The 22,500-nt window shown below is 48.9% G+C and overlaps 1 protein-coding gene across 3 annotated transcripts in view; it reads right to left on the bottom strand.

The window, feature by feature from the left end:
* The window catches only part of qkia (QKI, KH domain containing, RNA binding a), a gene marked incomplete at its 3' end in the record, with an annotated part of 81,781 nt that overhangs the window by 25,419 nt on the left and 33,862 nt on the right, over positions 1-22,500 (bottom strand). For all 3 annotated transcript variants that reach the window (XM_080849773.1, XM_080849775.1, XM_080849774.1), the window contains exons 3-4: positions 14,307-14,423; positions 7,474-7,617 (exon numbers count right to left, since the gene is read on the bottom strand). In XM_080849773.1, the coding sequence (XP_080705899.1) occupies positions 7,474-7,617; positions 14,307-14,423 (261 nt within the window). The remainder of the gene's footprint in view (positions 1-7,473; positions 7,618-14,306; positions 14,424-22,500) is intronic.

Raw genomic sequence — 22,500 nt, 5'->3', positions numbered from 1 at the left:
GAGCCTGGGCCGCCTCCAGCTACATACCATCTGTCCCTCCAATACACACACACACACACACACACACACACACACACACACACACACACACACACACACACACACACACACACACACACACACACACACACACACACACACACACACACACACACACACACACACACGTAGTTACACAAAAACACACCCTGTACACATGCACACATAACCATACTCGCACACAGGCACACACACAGATACAACTACACCACTTCTGACTTAACATACACTAGCATGTCACACTTACACACAGAAACACTGGTTCTCTCATGCCTGCAATATTCCACATGCATCACAAACTCAATCAGTGCATCAAGTCAATGTGAGAAGAATGATTGACAGATGGAGGTGTGAAAGACTGCAGCCCACTGAACTGCAGTGGAGACACACATGACAATAACCACAGGGAACTCCGCAAAAACAAAAACTGTGTGTGTGTGTGTGTGTTTGACTGTGAATGTATTTAAGTAAGTGGGCGAGTAAGAGAAGAAGAAAGAGAGATGAAGACAGGGAGTGAGAGAGCATGTTTGCGTGTGTGTCTGTGTGTGTGAGAGTGAGATTGTGTGTGTGAGTGTGACTGTCTCTGTCTCTTTCACAGTCACACACACACACACACACACACACTCTCTGTCTCTGTCTCTTTCACAGAGACAGAGACAGAGTGTGTGTGTGTGTGTGTGTGTGTGTGTGTGTGTGTGTGAGAAATACAGAGGTACTGCATAAAAGAAGCTGAACACATGCATACCCATCTGATCAGACAGACTGGATGGAAGGGTGTGAGGAGGAGGAGGAGGAGGAGGAGGAGGACAGGACTCTTCAGACAGAGCGATCATGAAAGACTCGCACTGAATCAGACTACTAGAAAGAGTGGGAGGGAGAGCACCAGCGAGGGAAGGGGGTCAAAGAAAGAAAAGTGTAAAAGACTGAAAGAAAAAGAATAGAAGACAGCCAGAGAAATAAAGAGGGCAGAGACCCTATCGAGCTGCATGGAACCGTAGGCTACTCAGTTTGAGTGTGTGTGTGTGTGTGTGTGTGTGTGTGTGTGTGTGTGTGTGTGTGTGTGCTATGTTCGTGCTGCTAACTCAGTCACTTTGTTCCCGGCAAGGACGGCTCCGCTCCACTCATTCTGCCGCAAGCTCTGCGGGGGCGACACACTCACTCTCTCTTTCTCCCTCTCCCTTCCTCTTTCTTTCTCCCTCTCCCTTCCTCTTTCTCTCTCTCTCTCTCCTTTCCTTCCTCTCTCTCTTTCCTCCTCCCTTTTTCTCCATCTCCTCCCCCATCCTTTCTGGAGCTTTCATGGTTTTCCAGAGGACTGTGGAGTCAGGAACACTGCTGTGCTGCGCTGAGCCTTCCAGCCACAGACGACTTGAAACGGAACACTTCAGAGCAGACCACCACTTACTTGCCCTGCACCCTATGCCCCAAACACACACACACGCTCTCACACACACACACCTTCTTCCACCTTATAGAGAGAGTGCAGCTGCTGACTGTACCCATGCAGGCATTCCACTGCTTGCAGCTAATGCTACAGACTTAGACATGCACACAGGCTCACACACACATGCACACATACACGGCCACCTCTCTGAATAATGCTGGCATTTACCAAGCAAATATAGGACAAATGCTGACCATCTGTGTGTCCCCTTGGTCAGGGGTAAAGGCCCATTTATTAGCGTGTGTGTATGAACCGGCAGTCTCTACATCTACCACACGGACATGGACAGCCTCTACCACATACACACACACACTCCGCCCTCCCTCTACTCTATATGTACACTAACAGATCTTCCTGACGTGTGCTGAGGGGCTCAGACTGTCCTCTGTGCTGGTAGACATCCACGGCACCTAGACCAGCCCTGCTCCCCTGGCAGCTGCCTGAGAGCACCCCCAGAGCACCCCCATGAGCACATGACTCAAAGGAAGGCCCGCGGTCCAGTTCAGAGAAGAACCCTTTTATTGTTTCTAGGAGCTGGGTCTGCCACACAAAGGAATTTATGGAGAACCCAATCTGGCCACGCCGCATTCCCACAAACCCTTGCAGCGCTTTGATCAGCTGTCTGGTGTGGGATAAGACTCACGTGTCTGCCATGCAGACTTGTCAATCATGGACAAAATCATGCTATCACTATGTCTCTCACCTCAACGCACACACTCACTGACACACACACACACACAACACACACACACACACTAACACCCCCCCCCCCTTAGCCTTGCCTAGGAGGGCATCATGTCACCTTGTGTTTAATATAGTCTGTCATCTGTTCCTAAATTAACAAACACATCTGTTACAGATCTCAATGAGATGTCAACTCCCATGTCACATCAAAGACACACCAGCACCACACATACGCAAACATCACACACACACACAGAGCTATTCTTACTGATAGGTGGTGATGTGATCATGAAAGAAAGAAGCCTTAAAAGAGGGAAACCAATTTGTAAGGTTTTAAAGAGATTTGAAAAGCTAATTACCATGCTGGTGGGGATTCAGCCCCCCCCCCCCCTCCAAACACAAAGCTCCTGTTTCTTCCCCTCAAACATTTACGGCAAAAACTATTGGATTCAATTAAGACACTTTTTAATTTCTCCAAGAAGGCTCTGGCACGTGTGTGTGTGTGTGTGTGTGTGTGTGTGTGTGTGTGTCTAAGATTTAAAGAAAGCCTGAGTTTGGCGCTGCCAGCCTAATCCCTTCGACATGCGCCGGCCTTTACTGTGGCTTACCCACGATCCCTCAAAAGCCCGCCACCACCTTGCTGCAGACGAGGAAACGCCACGCTGCAGACGGCCAAAAAAAACCAAACCCCGCAAACACACACACACACACACCTCCCCATCACCACAAGCTTCCAACAGAGCCCACAAAAGTAGCTGTGATGTCTCAGTCTAAAACAAATCACAAACAAACACAAGTTTCCACTCGGCGGTCTAATCTGGCGCAACTTCTGCAGGGATGTTCCAGAACATGGCAGATGGTCTGACACACAGACGCGTAGAGAGAGAGAGCAACAGACAGACAAAGCGACAGAGAGAGAGAGAAATCAATTTATAGAGGGGCAGAGAGAGAGAGAGAGTAAGGGGAAAGGAAAGAGAGAAAAGGAGGAAAATGAGATGGACAGAGGGAGAGGTTGTTCCTTGTGGGGACATTCACTAAAGAAACCTGATGAGATCATGGCTAGAACTCCGATTCCCTCAGATGTCATGTTTGAAATAGCGATTTGATGTTACAAAGGTTACCATGGAGATACGCACATCTTATCCCACCTCAACACAAGACAAGTGCATCCCATGGGGAAAAAAGAACAGTGGCACCAGCTCGAGTCTGCAACCAACATTAGCATCACACAACTTCATGGGCACTGCTTTAGACACAAAACGGCTATTACTGCCATTTGTGGACATGCCTGTCCTCTATCAAATTATGCCATAAAATTAGTCAAATGAACAAACTCTTTCCAAACTCTCTCTCTGTCGCTCACACACACACACACACACACACCCACACACACAATGATATTCAGTCAAATGACTGCATAAGCAGGGAGTAATTACCACCTCTAACGATTCCAGCCCCCCCACACCCACCTTTTACTTACACACACACACCTTTTACACACACACACACTGACATCTTAAAGAGATCGTTAGGCCTGGAACATGACAACTTCCATGCCCTACCCGTCACACACACACCCACACACACACACAGGCACCAGAGGATGAACAGTAATTAGCGAGAGTGTTGGGTTTACGGCTTCATTAAGTACAATCCTCGTCACAGTGCAGAGCTATTGTAGGCTCACCCCTGACACCAAGCATAGCTACAGAGATGGGTGTGTGTTCGTCTGTGTATGTCTCTGTAAACGTTGATTGAGAGTGTGTGTATGTGCATGTAGGTATGTGTGTTTGACAGAGAAGGGTGTGTGTGTGTGTGTGTGTGTGTGTGTGTGTGTGTGTGTGTGTGTGTGTGTTGCTGACTCGGCAGGACTCTCCCTGGTGTGTCATCTGTGGGCGAATGCAGTGATGTCAGCCCTGCCTCAATCACCTCATTCCCTCATTCTCCTATTTCGCCCTTATTCTCCCCCTCTCTCTCTCTCCTGCTCTCTCTCCCTTTCTTTTTCTCCTTCACTTCTAGGGCCCTGTGATCGAAGCGGATAGAATGGCGGAACTCAAAGCAAACGGAAATCACAGTTCGATGTGGAACTGCTTGGAATTTGACATTTGTGAATAAAATGACGGCAGAGAAACACATTCGATGTAGTAATTGATAAAAACCGAATCTAGAAGAAAATTAAATGGAAAACACTGAATCTGGCAACAAATAAAACACATTTCACAAGGCCCTACACTTGATTCAATACATACCGTTTTCCTTTCTGCTATGGCACAATTCTTCATCACCACTCTCTGATATGGGGTGGCAAGTTTGTGTGTGTGTGTGTGTGTGTGTGTGTGTGTGTGTGAGAGAGAGAGGTTACACCAGACTCAAGAGGTGCGCTGCTTTGACAGGGTGACACTGTTTAAAAAACAACTGCAGCAGGGGAAGCAGCCGTGTTGAAGAGGCTTGACAAGAAACAGAGGGGATCATGGGAACACGGAGAGGGGCGGAGGGGTGTGTGTGTGTGTGTGTGTGTGTGTGTGTGAGACTGGCGGGGGTGGGCAGGATCAGCACATGAAATCCACACATGAAAGAGTGCCTCAATCTCTATGTGTCTTTCTCTGCCTCTCTATCTCTCCCTCTCTCTGTTTCTCTCCATTCCTCTCTCTCCGTTACACCTTCCATCTCTCCATCCTTCTCTCTCCTGACACTGGTGTCGAGTTGGTGAGAGTTGAAAAGTTCACAGGGCCTATGAGCTGATGGGTGTGTGTGTGTGTGTGTGTGTGTGTGTGATTTCAGAACCCTTACTCCCTCCCTTCCTTCCACACCCTCTCCTGCCTGGCAGGCTCCTGAGCGGGGAGTGGGAAAGCAGAGCTGTCAGGATAATTGCCTGTGTTTACATGCGCGTGTGTGTGTGTGTGTGTGTGTGTGTGTGTGTGTGTACGTGGTTTACTTCCTGAATCGCACTACTTTTCTGCTTTAGCACAAACTGTAAGCGCTTTAGTGATTTGGAGGGAGAACAACAGAAACTGTGGGACTGCAGAGAAGAGAATTCTAATGTGGTGTGTGTGTGTGTGTGTGTGTGTGTGTGTGTGTGTGTGTGTGCACTAATCCAGGGGCGTCAGAGGATGGCAGGTCAAAGAGGGGGGGGGGTCTCTCTGTCTGACTAAAACCCTAGAAGCAGGCTCACCCATGATCCTATTCTATGGGGGGAAAAAGTAAAAAGTCAAGAGAAAAATTAACACAGAAACTGTGACCCCGTTTGTTTTCAAGAAGGAGATTTAATAAAAACGATTTCATGCAGTCACACACAGGGAAGATGCCCTTTATTACAGAACAAACCCCATCCCCCTACCCCCCCACACACACACACACACACACACACACACACAAGGACATGGGATGGCTGAGCCTTACACTTAATCCAATTTACCCAGGCATGATAAAGGGCATTAGTGCCTATCCTGATGCCCACCCACAGTGACTATGCCAACAAAGCGCCTCTGCGGCAGTGCTAGCAGAGAGGTGGCAGAGAGAGAGCAAGGGCACTCTAGAGCTTTAAAAGCCTTACCACATCAGAGACAGAAAGAGAAAAAAAAAAAAAAAGAGAGAGAGAGAGAGAGAGAGAGAGAGACAGACTGCTATAGCTGGGGTGAAGTGGGCCATCAGAAACCTACGGCAACATGGAGGCTCATTCAGGAGGAGATGGGGAGTTACTGAGAGTGCTAGTGCTAGAGATGCTAAGTAAGTCATCACATAGGGGCATCCTGGCTGTTCCACACAGATGGTGCTGCTGGTGCTGCAAGCGTTACTGTGGACACGTGATTTGCCCGCTTGTATAATATTGTACCACATGCCATTGCGCTTGTGTTGCACCTCACAGGGCGTCGCTTTAGATCAAATGTGTGTCAGATGAATAAAGACTTCACACCTCCCGTGCTGAAGCCATGGAGGAGTGGAGGAGTGTGATGCATGAGACTGTGTCTCTCTCTCTAAGGGATGCAGACCTGTCACAGCCTCCGTCTCGGGATGGGGAGGTGAGGAAGGCGCTGAGATGATCATCAGTCGTGTGTGTGTGTACAATTATTTTCAACCCTACAACCTCACACACAGGTGACTCACACCTAGTCAATCCCTGCATCTCGCACACACACAGACACACACACACCCACGTGGCGTGCGCTACGGGGGAGGTGCAAGTGCTCACTTGCTCAAAGACAAGAGAAAAAGCCCTCCCCCCGCCCCCCACACACATTGAGATAAACACACCGATTCATAATGGTGGATTGCTCCCTGAAACAATAGCAGGATTGGGCTGCTGCTTCTTCTTCTTCTTCTTCTCCTTGTCTCCCTGCCTTCTCCCTCTCCCCCTCGCTCACTAAATCACTCTCTCACTCTCTCCCTCCACTGCCATAGGAGTGTGTGTCAGAGGCAGCGCGGCACACACAGCAGAATCAGACGCTGCCAAGAGAGCCATTCTGTTCCTCTCTGCCTCCACCCCGGGAGTAAGCCTGCTTTATGTGCCTCTGCCCAGTACCACTCGCTCCAAACGGGCCCACATTCAGCAGCTCTGTGCCTCTCTGGCTACCGCCTGACCAGCAAGATACTGTGTGTTGTGTGTTGTGTGTTGTGTGTGTGTGTGTGTGTGATTTTATGTGTGATTACGTGTTTGTTGAGAGTGTGTGTAAGGGTGTGTCTGAATGTGTGTATGTGTGTGTGTGTGTGTGTGTGTGTGAGAGAGAGAGAGAATGGAGGGAGGTCCGGGAGTGCAGATGTCCGGCCGTTCTGTTCACCATGGGCATCCAGGCCGGGCACCTCCCCGACCCAGTGGGACAGGAAGTGATGGAATGGAAAGGGGCAGTGGGGGTTGGCACAGGTTGCCACGGTAACATGCGGTAGATGGGTCGCACACTGGCACAGTGTGTTAAACTTGCCATCAGAAACATGGGGCTCTGAGGGTACTGGGCCCAGGCCATGAAAGAAGGGGGGAGGGTCAGAGAGAGAAAATATGCCAAAACTGAGCAGGAAAAATAGGAAAGAAGAGAGTGTGAGGGGAAGGAAAGGAGAGAGGAGAAGAGAGGTGTAATGACCTGCTGAGAGGAGAGGAGAAAAGGAAGATAATAGAGACAGAGGAGAGGAGAGGAGAGGAGAGGAGAGGATGCACCCTGCCAACAATGCCAAAGACCCAAGCTTATTGCTATGGAAGACAGAGCAAATACTTAACGGTAAGGACAGCTCTCTGTCCCAGAGAGTGTGTGTGTGTGTGAGTGTGTGTGTGTGTGTGTGTGTGTGTGTGTGTGAGTGTGTGTGTGTGTGTGTGTACTGACCGCGGGCACCAGGAGCTTCTTGACCTCCTCCACGGCTCTCCTCATCTTCATTTCAGCGCGACCCTGTGTGTCCTCTACTGTGATGAGCACGTGCAGATCCTCATTCAGGTGCTCCCAGTTAGGCTTGCCTCTGTTCTGCTCCTCCTGCGAGAGAGAGAGAGAGAGAGAGAGAGAGAGAGAGAGAGAGAGAGAGAGAGAAGGGAGAGAGCGGGAGAGAGAGAGAAGAGACGTGAGTGAATGTGGTTAACAATGTGGCTTTCCTCCATGATGCTGCACACACAAGCAAGTGAGTAAGCGCGAGATAGTAGCTCCTCGACACAAGAGCCACGACAGTAGAATACACGCTCCACAGGCCCTCCCCCCCCCCCCTCCTCCTCCTCCCTGTCGCCTTTCCCTTTATTCTTCTACTCCCTTCTCCTCTCTTCCCGTCGGTCTGTGGTTGATATGGACTGGGAGAGACAGAGGCCGCCTCTCCTGCCTTTGGAGATCAGCACATCAAACGCAGACAGCTCTGGCCCTGAAGCAATTAAGAGCTGCAGAGGACTTAAAGAGCCCCTTCACAGAGAAGGAGAAACAGAGAGGGGAGTGTGTGTGTGTGTCTGGTGCTTTAAGAGTCTACCTCTACCTCACACACACACACACACACACACACACACACACACACACACACACACACACACACACACACACACACACACACACACACACACACACACACACACACACACACACACACACACACACACACACACACACACAGACAGAGGTGTCAGAGGCAGTGGGACTCATTTAATGAGCTGCTCAATGCCAGTGTGTTTATAATGTGTGTGTGTACACACATACATATTACCATGCATAGTGTAAGTGATTGTTTCTGATATAGCGTTGTGTGTGAAAACCCTGCATAATAGCATTTTCCTTAAAGGTGTGTGTGTGTGCACAGAGGTGCTGCAGAAGAGGAGACGGGGCATGATGAGTGAGTGTCTGTTTCTGTGCATGTGTGAAGTGTGTGTGTGTGTGGACAAGAACTGTGTTACAGAGTCTGGATGAACTCCTTTCAGGTGCTAAAATGGCATCTCGGCTGGCCTTTCACTATCTCACACAATTCAAAGCCCTTGGAACCAGTGCTACTCTGAGAGAGGGGGGGTGGGGTGGGACTGAGTTTCCTGGTACCCTGGTCTGGGCCTCAAAGGAAAGTTAAATAGAACCGCTGCTGCTCCATTCAGCCCTGTTAAAGACCCAGAGTTGTATTCAGGGCCAATGGTGTGTGTGTGTGTGTGTGTGTGTGTGTGTGTGTGTGTGTGTGTGTGTGTGTGTGTGTGTGTGTGTGGCTACTCCATTTGCACCGGCATCCGGGCCCATTCACGCGAGCATGTGGCACAAATGCTGCCCATCACTCAACTCATGAAGCCTGGCAAAGAATGCCTTTAAGTGCTTCACGTAGGAAACCTCACAAGGAAACCCTTTTGAATGAGTACTGGAGTGGTTGGCGTTTGCTCAACTCACAAAACCCAGATAGGAGAGCCTTTATGCGGGTATCGGCTACCGCCTATCCTAAGCAGCCTAAATGTGCCGTGGAGAACCTGCCCATCAAGAGCAACTGATACTAAAACACCCTCAGAAGGAAAGCATTTAAATGAGTATGAGTGTGTGTGCTTCTGTGTGTGGGTTGTGTGTGTGTGTGTTTGTGTGTGTGTGTGTGTGTGTGTGTGTGTGTGTGTGTGTGTGTGTGTGTGTGTGTGTGTGTGTGTGTGGAGGGGTGGAGAGGGGCTGGGAGCTGCTCAATACATCAATACCCATCTCTTCAGTAGATACGGCAGTGTCAAAAATAACAAAACAACAACAATGTACTCAATATGCATTGTAAAACAATTGTTCATGGATTAAGGGTTTTTTCAGAGGCAGGTTCAGGTACTTGATTTATAAAATGAGTTCGCGTCTGCTTAGAAGGCTGACCAGAAATAAAGCTTTAGGACCACACTAAGGCGCTAACCCCATTTTTTATTTCTACGAAACATAACGGAATATGAGTGGAATTATAAGACATTAATAGATACAAATTATAAGACGACTTCTGACTGGAATAGCTCTCTCTTTTTACTGTGAGTGTATTGTGATCAGTGAGGGGTTGACCTGACACATACATCAACACACCACCTCCTTCTCCTAAACTGGCTGCCCTGATACACGCACGCCGCACACGCAGAGACACACACACAAAGTGTGTGCATGTTGACAGAGTTAGAGGGTAGCACAGCCAAGGGTGGTATGACACTTTGGCCCATTTCACCTCTGGACTTTCTCTCCCAACAGCACAATGAGTCAGCCACACACACACACACACACACACACACACACACACACAGACACACAATGTTGTGCATGTGTGTTATGTCTCCAGGTCCTTCTGTGAGGCAGAGATACTGGGGCACAATAGGTGGTAAGGAAGACCCCTCCACCCAGGCCTACCCGCTTCCAGAGCAGACCTCTTTCAGTGCCTATGTGCTTAGCTGTGTGGTTGTTCTGGGTGACTGTATTTTTACATGTCTCTCCCCTCTCTCTCTCTCTACCTCTGTTGTTGTGTGTGTGTGTGTGTGTATAGAAAAGGGGTCCATCTAACCAGTACCACCCTGTTCGTGGCCGCAGGCAAAAAGTCAGCCTGCAGTGGAGTGTGACAACTCCACCCCCCACCTCTCCACACACACATATATATATAAAACACACACACACACACACCCAGAGCAAGGTCAGCTGCCTTTTCTGAGGCAATCAAATGACATGGAAAAAGGGGAGGGGGGCAAGCACACACATGACATTCTGGGAAAGCCAGTGAGCAGAACAAGCATTTTGTTTATGGAAATGCGACACTACCACCACCACGCCTGCCCGTAATCAGGACAGCAAAAACATCAACGTTAAGATGCCAATTAAGGTATAAACACACTCCAAAAAACACACACACACACACACACACACACACACACACACACACACACTAATGATTCATATTTGCACTATATTTCCTGCATCTGGCTTTGCCATGTAAACCCTGCATCTGCTGCAACTAAATCCCCATTCAAGGTTATGCTCTTAACATGCAGGGCTGGCATAGAAAACATCCTTTAAATAAAACCAACAGCGGCGAGACCATATGCAGGATTTATTTCACCAGCGTCGTGCCACTCGGGCTCGGGCTAAATTGAAAATTACAAAATACAAGAAAAAAGTCAAACTAAAAGGCGAGTTCACGTCTGTCATTGGGTCTCTCACACGGTCAGCTGCCGCCATGTTTAGTCTTGCCAAGTTAAAAATACCACAGCACGCCCGCCCGCCCGCCTGCCGGCCCGCACACACGACAGTGGGCAGCTGTCTCCCCACCCATCAGTCAGTGAAATGAGCGCGGGGGAGTCCTGAGCTGACACCTGCTTGAACCCAGATGATCCCCTCGGAATAGTGAGGTGGACGCAGTACCAACCTTTACCAGAGGAGGCAGCAGGGAGCTGGCTAAGCAAGGGGTGCTGTGTGAGGTGAGGGGGCCCTAGAGATAAGCTTTGCTTAAGGGCAATTTGAGAAAAAAAAAAAAATAAAAATTATAATAATAATAATTAAAAAAATAATAAAACAAAAAAATTGTTTTATAATTTAAAAAATTACAATTTCACCAATGGGTTAAATAAACTGTTTTCCTAATCCAAGCTCAAATCTGGGGTTGCTGGTGGAGAACGTTTTCCTGTCTTCATACAGCAGGCCATCTCTCATTAAAGATCACAAGATATACAAACAAAAAAGGTGTGTGTGCGCTTGTGTGAGTGTGTGTGTAAACTTGTGCTTGGAGCACAAAGCTTCAAAGGCACCTGGCCCTCGGACATGTAGCGATGGGTGGAAGAGTCTAGCTTTACTAGAGGAACGCGGAGGCGCCCACATCCAGTGATGCCATCAGAAAGCAACCCAGTGATGAAACACGCCCACATAACAAAGAAAGCTGACCCGCCAGTATACCGCCGCCGTCGCCGACCTTCAAACACTCGTCTTCTCTTCCCACACAGATGTTCCCTCGCCCTCTCTCTCGCTCCATCTCTCTCCCTCTCTCTGATCACACCTTTGTAGGCTTGCTGCCTGTAATAGTTGATGAAAAGAGCTAGTGTTTTTCATTTGATCTCTTATATGCCTGTGTGTGTGTGTGTGTGTGTGTGTGTGTGTGTGTGTGTGTGTGTGTGTGTGTGTGTGTGTGTGTTCCCTTTACAGCTGCAGTGATCAGAGAGTGGAGACCAAACAGGGAGAGGTTAGCCCTTCTTCATTAGAAATATTTCGGCCGCATTTTGTATTCAAACGCTGTGACAGTAAGGTCTCATTCTCCTAAGTGCAAATGAGTTTAGCATTAAATATGAATGCTAACACGGCATGTGATATATGGCAGTGAATAACTCTAGCCTGAGGTGTGGTAATAGTATGAGGATTTCGACTATAGAGGGCTGTTTTGAGAGAGAGTACTGTAGGTTAGTGGGGGGGATGATGGGAAGGACAGACCACTACATCTTCACTGTGGAGTCAGACTAAACAACAGACCTCCTGTAACTGAGACTCTGGGAGGTCCCCTTCATCTGTGTGTGTGTGTGTGTGTGTGTGTGTGTGTGTGTGTGTGTGTGTGTGTGTGTGTGTGTGTGTGTGTGTGTGTGGTGTAGCTGGGCTTCAAGGAGCAGATGTAGGATCAGGGGAGTGAATGATTCTGAGCTTGGGGAGTTGAGTTTTTCTGGCGCCCAACATTACGTAACATTTCAGAGGGATGTAGGCCCCCGTTCCTGTATCTCGGTCATCACCCCATCCTCCCCTCTCATCTCACCATCTAATCTCTCGCTTTCACTCTCTCCGCCGAAACCACCACCACATCCTCTGGTCTCAACTAATCTTTTCCTCCCGCGTTTTCCCTAATTCACCCCTCGCACTCACTCTCTACTCTATGTTGCCATTTTCCTTCTCCCACCTCCCCTCTCTCTCCATCTCTCCGTCTCTCTCTCCTCCTCTCGTGCCAGAGGCAGGTCCCCCTGAGGGAACAGGCAGCTGAATTATTGAGAGCATAAAAACGCAACAGCTAATGGATCCTGAATAAACAGACTGCCTCATAGCCCCAAGTCTGCCTGCCTGTTTCTCTCTCCGTCTGTCTGGGCCTCAGACTGTAGAACTTGGATAAAGACTTCCAGCTTGCAGGACTACCACCGCATTAGAACAATGCGCCTGCTACACCTGCAGTAGAACGATCAGGCTGTAAAGTCTGCAGTAGAACGTTCTGCCCGTAGCGTATGCGTTAAAACGCTGCCTGTGCTAACCTATTCATATGCACTCTGAACATGCATGAGTTTCCCCTAACATAGAAATGTCATCCTATATTGTCTGTAGAAGCCTGCAGACCTACTGCTAGAGCGCTCTGCCTAGGGTCTGCTGAAGTACCTCCAGCTGAATTTAAGTACTTCTTCCTTGTGGGACATAAACGGCGATAAAAAAATAAATAAATAAATACAAATATTGCATAACATTATATCCTAGTAATATCCCCCTGTCAAAACAGCTGAATACCCAAAAAACACACTAGTTATGTGATATATGCTAAAAGCTACCACTGTTCATAACAGGCAATGGAAAGACACAGTACAGTGATATGATATACGATAAAAGGTAACACTCTTGCAAACAAACAACAGAAACATACACTACAGTTACGCAATATATGCTAAAAGCTACCAAAAGTCGCTAACAGACAATAGCATAGCTGACTGCGCTGAGGACTAAAGCCAGTTTGAACCCTGCCTGGTGAGAAGAGGTAAAACTGTCCTTCTCTTGGCCCTGGGGGTTCCGGCTATGGGAGTCAGTGGGATAGATTTTAAGTGAAGCCACAGAGCTGGAAAACTCACATTTCTAGGATTTGGGTTCTGCAGGGAATACTACAACGTTCTGCTGCTGTTCCGAGCCTCATTACTCCAGACAGGAGTAGACCCTCAGGGCAGATGGAGTGAGAGTGTGTCTACATGAGTGTGTGTCTATATGAATGTGTGTGTGTGTGTGTGTGTCCCTTGTGAGAGGATAAAGTACTCTCGTCCAGTCTTAGCTATGCTAATGCCTCATTGAAGGGCCATTCAGAGAGGGAAGGGGTGGGGGCGGAGGAAGACTAGGACTACTACATGTGTAATCTCATCAAACACACATACACAAACCAGTCACAGCAAGGAAAAAGAATATCTGTAATCTATGTAATCTGTAATCTGGTTTTTGAGGTCAGTATTCATTTATCTGGAAAAATGATTTCGGCCTGGCTATGTTTAACGAGAACTCTTGGAAAAGCTGTCCACACCATATGGTGATGTTTCCGTGTGTGTGTGTGTGTGTGTGAGGGAGGGAGTGAGTTCAGCACGGATTTGACTCTTCAGGAATCTACACACACCCCCGGCCAAAAGCACATATATAGCGTGCAGACTGCAGTCAAGTCTACTTGTCACTCTAGAGGTGACTTTCCACCACCATACCTCACGCTACTGTGTCAGTGTCAGTGTGTGTGTGTGTGTGTGTGTGTGTGTGTGTGTGTGTGTGTGTGTGTGTGTGTGTGTGTGTGTGTGTGTGTGTGTGTGTGTGGATGGATATGGGGGCAGGGTGGCACCAACTGCAACAGAAGCCTGCTATATATATATGCTAAGCTAGGTTCGGTTATAGCTGGGTTATGTTCAGGTTTTTAGGATGGGTTATTTGGCAGTAATCAGGTAGTTGAACTTGGCGGATGAGTGGCTGTGATTGACTGTGACTCGGACTGCCAGGGTTGGAGCAAGTCATGTCTCTAGTGCGCTCACCTTCTTCTTGTCCCTCATGGAGCTCTTGCCCCGCACCATGATCTTGCAGCCGGTCTCCGCTTCCAGCTGCTTGGCTGTGAGGCCCCGAGGACCCAGGATCCTGCCCACGAAGTTATACTGCAGAGACACAGAGAGAGAGAGAGAGAGAGCGAGCAGGAGGTTAGATGGGAGTCTTTTTATACACACACACCCCCTAGGGTGGGGGGTTAGAGAGCTGTGCGCCACGGACGGACTCGGACGCACGCACACACACACGCACGCACGCACACACGCGCACACACTTCGAGAAAGTCTGTCCATCCACAAACACGGCAATGAAGGTGATGACTGTCGGCAAACTGGTTTAACTGGAACATGAGTGTGCTGTCTGGAATGGGTGTTATGTGAAGGCGTGACACACACATGGAAATGTTTCCATTCCTGTCGCCTGACTTGACCTTATCCTGCAGAGTGAAGTTTTTCTCTGAACCTCTACAACTCCCCCACCCCCCTCCAAACAGCACGCGTTGCACCTGTCAAATAACTGGCAGCAATCTATGCCCATCTCTTCCGTAAGTTCCTGAGCTCCTGAACTTCGTTTTCACAACAGCGGTCAGATCTTTACTGAAGAGTAAAGAGTTCAGAAGAAGTACTTGCAATCTCCTTCACTTACTGTGACTGTCACTTACTGCATACCACTCACTTCAAAGTCCCTTCAAATAAAAGTGTCAAAATGATCAGGTTTCAGAGTGTACAATGTAAAATGATTCCATTGGAATGGGGGTTCCCAAGTCCTTTAACCCTGCCCCCTCCCACGCACACAGCTGTCCCCTCCCCACCCTTGACCTGGCCATAGCACAGCCCACCTTGAGGCTAACCAGCTTGCCTTTAAAAGGGGCGTGAGCAGTAATAATAGTAGTGTTTTCAGCTGCGGCCCAAGAATGGTGGCTGCCAACCATGCGGATGCAAGATAAGGGGTCAACAGGCTGTACTGCTTCTCATACTGGGGGAGGGGGAAGGGGAGGGGCAGGCTGGGAGGAAAAGGTCCAAAGAGGGATGAGAACACAAAGGAACGCCCCCTTCACTCAAGGGCCCAGGAGCGATGGCAGGAAAGAAAGAAAGGGGGAGGGAGGGAGGAAGAGAGAAAGAATGAGAGGGAAATGTAAAGAAAAGGAGAAAGAGGGACTCTCCTCCCTTTTCTTTTCCTTCAGATATGAAAGCAAAAGGCATGAAAATAGAGGAGGGAGACGAGAGGTTGAGTGAGTGTGTGTGTGTGTGTGTCTATAAAGGGGCTCTGCTGTTCAAACCCCATTTCCGTGTGGTCCTCTCTTGAGAGCCGGGGGCTTGGGTGGCTCTGCTCTGACAGCGAGTGTATTTACCGCCGTAATCCCCCCTCTAAACAACACACTTCTGCCAGGATCAAGAGGAAATATGTCCGAATAATCCACCAGTGCAGCACCAGACACTCACACAGCGCTGGTTGGTTGGTTGGTTGTTTATTTATTTATTTATTTATTTGTTTGATATTTCTGCCAACAAACACAGGCCGAACTATAGGTGGGTGTGTAAACAATAGGGGCCCCTGTTGCGCCTGACAACAGCCGAGGGGTTGACAGTAATGATCACAACGAGGCATTTAGCCCTTAGCATCCTATACACTATCTCGCTCACACACACACACACACAGGTCCAGAGTACAAGCTCGAGTTCAGGGCTCTGTAAAACCAGATGAGGACAGTTCATTATGTCCCTGCTATCCGACTCCCAATAAGAACCCAGAGACATGGCTGTTAGCCCCACATGCTAACACTGAGGCAGACACTAGCAAGCAAACCTGCTGGAGCTCAGTGGCCACAGCTCTGATAGGTCAGCACTGGCTATCCCAGGCCTGAGAGAGAGAGAGAGAGAGAGAGAGAGAGAGAGAGAGAGAGAGAGAGAGAGAGAGAGAGAGAGAGAGAGAGAGAGAGAGAGAGAGAGAGAGAGAGAGAGAGAGAGAGAGAGAGAGAGAGAGAGAGAGAGAGAGAGAGAGAGAGGGGTTCTGTTGTGACAGTATCACACGCTCAGATTCACTCACAAGCCCAGAGAGAAAGGGGGGTGGGGAAGTTGGGGAGGTAGAGAGAGAGAGAGGTAGAGATAGAGGTAGAGAGAGAGAGAGGCACAGTGGTTCTGTTGTGACACAGTCTCACCATGCTCAGATTCACTCACAAGCCCAGAGAGAAGGGGGGGAGGGGAGGGAACACAGGGTGCACAGATAGTGAGCTGTCTAGTTTCATCACTCATCACTGCAGAGGCTAGCCACACACACACACACACACACACACACACACACACACAGCCCCTACGGTGCTGCTGCCACGCTGCTATGACATCACCAGCAGCCGACTCAGAGGGATGACAGAGAGTGGAGCTCCACCACCGCCGCAACCAGCGAGATGTATAACCCCCACACACACACACACACACACACACCCCCACCCCTCTCCGCTCTCTTCTTTCATCTGTAGGGAGCAGACACAACCTACCCAAATAAAGCAAAGGCAAGCAAGCACCCCCCTAAATCCACTACACTCCTCCCCTCATGTCTCCCACCTGTCTTTTTCCCTCTCCTTCTCCTAGAGCACATGTTCATCTTTCCATCCTTCGATCACTTTGAGGGTGTGTGTGTGTGTGTGTGTGTGTGTGTGTGTGTGTGTGTGTGTAGGGCACGCATAGTTGATGTTTCCACCCATCTATTCCCCCTCACAGTGACAAAACCACACCCCAGTTGTCATCCTCCTCTCGCCATGACGACCTCTCCTCCATAAGAGGAGACGCAGACTCTCATCCGTCAGACCAGAGCGGTACCCGTCCCGGTGTTCTCCATTACCCAGACAGACGTGACCCTCGGGCTGGCACTCTACAACTGCACTCGTCTCGTGGCCATTAAAACATTAATATGGAGACGGCATCCTCTCCAGTCCCATCCCCAGCTCATCCTCCTCCTCCTCCTCCTCTCATCCCTTCATCTCTTCATCTCTTGTGTGAGCCCAGATGAGAGAGCGCAGATTCTCCTCTTTCTGCCACAGATCTGTTGATGCTGATTGGACATGACGGCGAGCAGGGCCGACTGGAGAGAAGGAAAATTGCTCACTTTGAATACTGGAAGCAGACGGTAATTACTGCCAGAAGGCCCAGCTGCCTCACCCACCCCCCTCCTCCATCTCTCTACCTCTTCCCTTCTTTACCCCTCTTCTCTATCCTCAATCTCTCCATCTCTCCTCTCACTTGCATACCGCTTTTCTTCCCTCTCTCTATTTTGACCTCTACATCTACTTCTATCTATACCCCTTTACCTTTCTTTCTCTCTTTCCTTCTCTCTCCTGTACTCTGTTTCCTCCCTCTCTCTGAGGAGATTAGAGAAATAAGACGCCCGGGCGCCGGGTAATCAGGTAAGGTCCCTAACCCTTGGCTCTCCAGGGGCCTCAACCAGACAAGATGGCCGAGGGGACCGGCAGAGGCCAACAACAAGAGCACAGCAGCATCCCTGCAGACAGCAGTGAGATCTAGAGCACAACTCACTCCATCCAGTTTACAAATCAATCAATGGGCCTTTCACTGAACACTTACACAAACTGGCACAGGCCTGACAACAGACACTCAGACAAGGCTTGCATTATGCATCAGCTGATGAAACATGCCAGGCATTTAAGGACATATTTCTTCTGTGTGTGTGTGTTTGTGTCTGTGAGTCCACCCCAGAGAAGAAATGAGAGAGAAAGAGAGAGAGATAGACAGAGAGAGCAAGAGAGCGAGCGACAGAGAGAGAGAGAGGGAGAGAGAGCGAGTGACAGAGAGAGAGAGAGAGAAGTGTATTAAGGACAGCAAGTTGAGTGACGACAACAGCTGCTGTTTTTAAGGGTGCTTCCAATACCATGTCGGGCAGCCTCCATTTCCTCTGGTGTGTTGGTGGGTAAGACACTAAGCAACGCTACGCTGCTCTACATTAGACAGCCCCTGGCCCTATGCCTTCACTCTGGGCTGCACACAATGCATCAGCCTCCATCTCTCTCGCCCTCTCCCTCTCTTTCCCTCCCTCTCTCTTTCTCTCCCAGACAGCCCATGTATCAGCCTATTCTCGTCTCCCTGTACACTGAAGGCCAGTGCCTTGTTGAAAATGCGCACACACACACAGATAGACACACACACAGACAAACACACACACACAGACAAACACACACACACACACAAAGGCTGGCCTCTTGTTGAAAAAGCACACACACACACACACAAACTCACAGACAGAAAAACCAGGACAGACAGACACACAAAGGCTGGCATCTTGTTGAAAAAGTACACACATAAACCGAACCAATGTGTCTTTCGAAGAAAGCTTTGGGCATACAGACAGAGACACACCAGGGCAATTTTTTCATGGAGAAGATATGACCGAACCGACAGACCGCCAGACCGACCGACAGACACGGTTGGTGTGTGGCAGAGAAGGCTAGACTGGTTTGTTGGACTACAAGTGTGCGAGGCAGCTAGAAGTCTTAGATACGGGGGCGTATCAGGGCAGCGGGAGCTGCCAGGGGGCAGACAGATGAAATACAGAAGGCTACAGCCACCACACACACACACCCACACACACACTTTAGCTAAACCACAACTGCACACACACCTGTTCAGCGCATGCACACTTATATACACACATTCAAATCATTCACACACACTACCACAGTATATTCACACACACACACACACACACACACACAGTTTATATGCACGAATACCTATGGGAACACAACAAATCCCTTCACATGCAAATAGTGCCACAAACAGACACACAGTCAGCAATTCGAGGAAATCCACCCGTATGACCCTGCTAGCCTAGGGAGAAGAGAAAGGTCAGGGGTTGTCAGTGCTCCCTTTTAGCACAAGGGCAAAGGTTAACAGGTCTGACCGCACATTGGCACCAGGGGAGCATGAGTAAAATAAAATATGTTTTCCACCGGTCTGTGCGAAAGAGGGCACAAGTGTGTGGGTTATGAGACAGTGTGGGTATATAAGAGTGTTTATTTGTGTGTGTGTGTGTCTGTGTGTGTGTGTGTGTGTGTTTTACGAAAGCATGTGGGTTTGACTTGACATGTCTGCGTATACATTTGAGAGAGTGTGCTTACGTATACATTTATCAGGCTGTGTGTGTCTGCCTGTGCTCCCAGCCTTGTTAGGTGAGGTCCAGGGCCGGTCAGGGGCCAGATAGGCCCATGAAGGAGAGCAGGACTCTGGTCACCTCTGGCCTCTCATCCCCCTAAACTCTCCCATACCACAACCATGGCCTACAGATATCCGGCCCCCAAACAAGGACTAATGCTTGCAGTAAAGCACCCTGCACCAGCAGTATGGACCAGCTACTACCACCAACCCAGCAGCATACAGTGGAGTCCAAGCCCAGTAGAAGCAGCAGCTCTCACTGACTGAAAAACCCCTACACAGCAAAGCCAATCAAGTCAGCCCCTTCTCCTGTAGACACGCAGCACACTGACGCAGTCCAACTTCATATGGGGGAGGGGTACATCTCCAAATTAAAAACTAATGAAGGGATGCACACACACACACACACACACTAATTCTCTGACTCAATCAACTTCATGACAAGTTTGACCGTGCACCTCCATACACACACAAACACACACTCCAGACTTCCCCTTCTCTGGTGTGTGTGTGTGTGTGTGTGTGTGTGTGTCTAAAAAAAGTGCCTACGTGCGCTGTGTGTTTATTGTACTAATGGGGCTCTCTGAGCCGGACTCCTCTGAGGCCCACAGCCCAGCAGTCTCTGCTCCTGCTGGTCATCTCAAATATGAAGACATTACAGACACTGGGACCTCTGCCCAGACCAGACCAGACCAGACCAGACCAGACCACACTCTCCCCAGCCTCATGGCTGCTTTTACCAAGGCTTCATCACAGACACACATACCAATGCACACACACACAGACACACAGGCCAGCTTCTAAGAGGAGGCCTCACAGGACAGGGCTTAAGAGTGACATTAAAGGGGCTTTGTTTACCCCCTTATCAGTGCCCTGCAGACGGAGAAGAGAGGGCAAAGGGGCGTGTGTGTGTGTAAAATAGAGAGAGAGAGAGAGAGAGAGAGAGGGGGAGAGAGAGAGAGAGAGAGAGAGAGAGAGAGCATGCGTATGACTGCTCAGCGCAACCTTCTAAGCAGGACAGCCTTGTCGAACCCTATTCTGAAATAAACACACCCACACACACCCGTAAAATGGGACTATGTCAGTGTCAACCCTTTTTGAATTGCATAGCAGACCAAAAGAGAAGAGACATGTCCATTTTGCAGTTATGCATCTGTGGAGTATGCCCTCTGTGTGTGTGTGTGTGTGTGTGTGTGTGTGTGTGTGTGTGTGTGTGTGTGTGTGTGTGTGTGTGTGTGTGTGTGTGTGTGTGTCTCTTCTCTGACCTTTACACCAGACACATGAGCAAAAAAAAAAACACACACACACACACAACACACACACACAACACACAGTGTCCCATCTCAGAGTATCACTCACTCACCTTCTACTTTATATTATATATTTTTTAAACTCCTCAATCATATTTCCCTTCCCCCTATATAAATCAGCACCACCCCTGGTGTAATCACCCTGTGAATGTTTGCATTCCGCCATTAATTCATCTCGGCCAGGGCAAGAACTTCAATACTTCTCAACAAATCATTCCATTAATCCTGGTCCACACAGACTCACACACACACACACACACACACACACACACACACACACACACACACACACACACACACACTCTCTCTCTCTTTGGTCCCCATCTTCGCTGGCTGCTAAGGCAATAAGGCGAGATTGACAGACAGGAAGGGGTAGAGACAGACATGGAGAGAGAGAGAGAGAGATAGAGATAGAAAGCAAGACAGAAAAAGAGAGAGTGAGAGAGTGTGAGTGGCCCTGACTGGCCCTGAGCTGGCCGGAGCCCATTACCAATTAACCTGAGTTAAGTAATGCACTCCTGCCCGCTGCCTACTGCTGCTGCCGTCCTCTGGCTCGCCTGTAATAACCTGACCCAGGCAGCAGGTCTCCAGGGGAACAGCCCGGGTGTCTACCCAACCCTCACTTCAAATTAAAACTGACTCAGTGATTGTGTGTGTGTGTGTGTGTGTATAGGGAGATAAGAGATATAGAGTATCTTGATCACACGTGTAAGGATAAGATCATAGCCTTCTTCATCTTCATCATCTTCATCATCATCATCAGCCGCACAATCACTAGATCTCTGACATGGAGGGTCCAAAGAAAGGACGTTACGGGGTTTAGGGAGTGGAGAACTGCAGCCATTCACACACAGGTAACGTGAGCAAGTCTGACATTAGTGTGTGTAATTTGGCCTTTAAACGCACCTTAATGCTTTCCTCCTGTGCACGGTCCAATAGATTCATGTCAGACATGTTCATATTGAGGAGAGAGAAAGCAGGAGAGACGGTAAAGATAACCCCTGTCGTCTTCTTCTTCCACACACACGGCCTTGGCAGGATTTTTCTCTTTTATCGACTTATGCTAATCAATTCTGCCAAGACACTGGTGTGTGTGTGTGTGTGTGTGAAATGATTCTGTAGCGGAGAGATGCAAGACAAATCCAATCTGTCCTGTGGGGCCCCACTTAAGCGCGCCCAATAAGAGAAACTTGTTGGCTCTCTGTTGTGGGGGGTGGGGGTAATACAAATTCTGCGGCGATGCGGTCGAGGGTTATCAGAGCTTGTAGGCAAACAAACCCCATCACATCAAAACCCACACACACACACACACACACACACACACAGTAGTGAGAGGCAGTCTGAGGAAAAGCCAGCAGGAGGATGGGGTGTGTGTGTGTGTGTGTGGGCGTGTGTTTGTTTGCGTTAGAGGTAGAGAGCCTTTAAATGAGTGTGCATTGAAAGGGAATGTGTATATGCATGCATTTGTTAGGGTGCCTATATATATGTATATATATATATGCTCTGACAAAGGCATTGGCTTTTGCATATATATAAAAATAAAAGTGAAAGTGTGTGTCTGTGTTACAGAAGTCCACATGCCCTGGCTACGTGAGTGAGTTTAGAGCGAGTGAAACTGCAGATTGCACAGGCACCTTCTCCACTGAGTCTCTGCTCATCGCAGATGAACGCTGATATCTTAATGGAGCCCTGACTCCCACGGTAAATAACTTCTG

This window comes from Sprattus sprattus (genome assembly GCF_963457725.1).
Source record: "Sprattus sprattus genome assembly, chromosome: 13".
Lineage (NCBI taxonomy): Eukaryota > Metazoa > Chordata > Actinopteri > Clupeiformes > Clupeidae > Sprattus > Sprattus sprattus.
The sequence above is the reverse complement of the archived record's forward strand: the minus strand, read 5'-3'. Positions and strand labels throughout refer to the sequence as shown.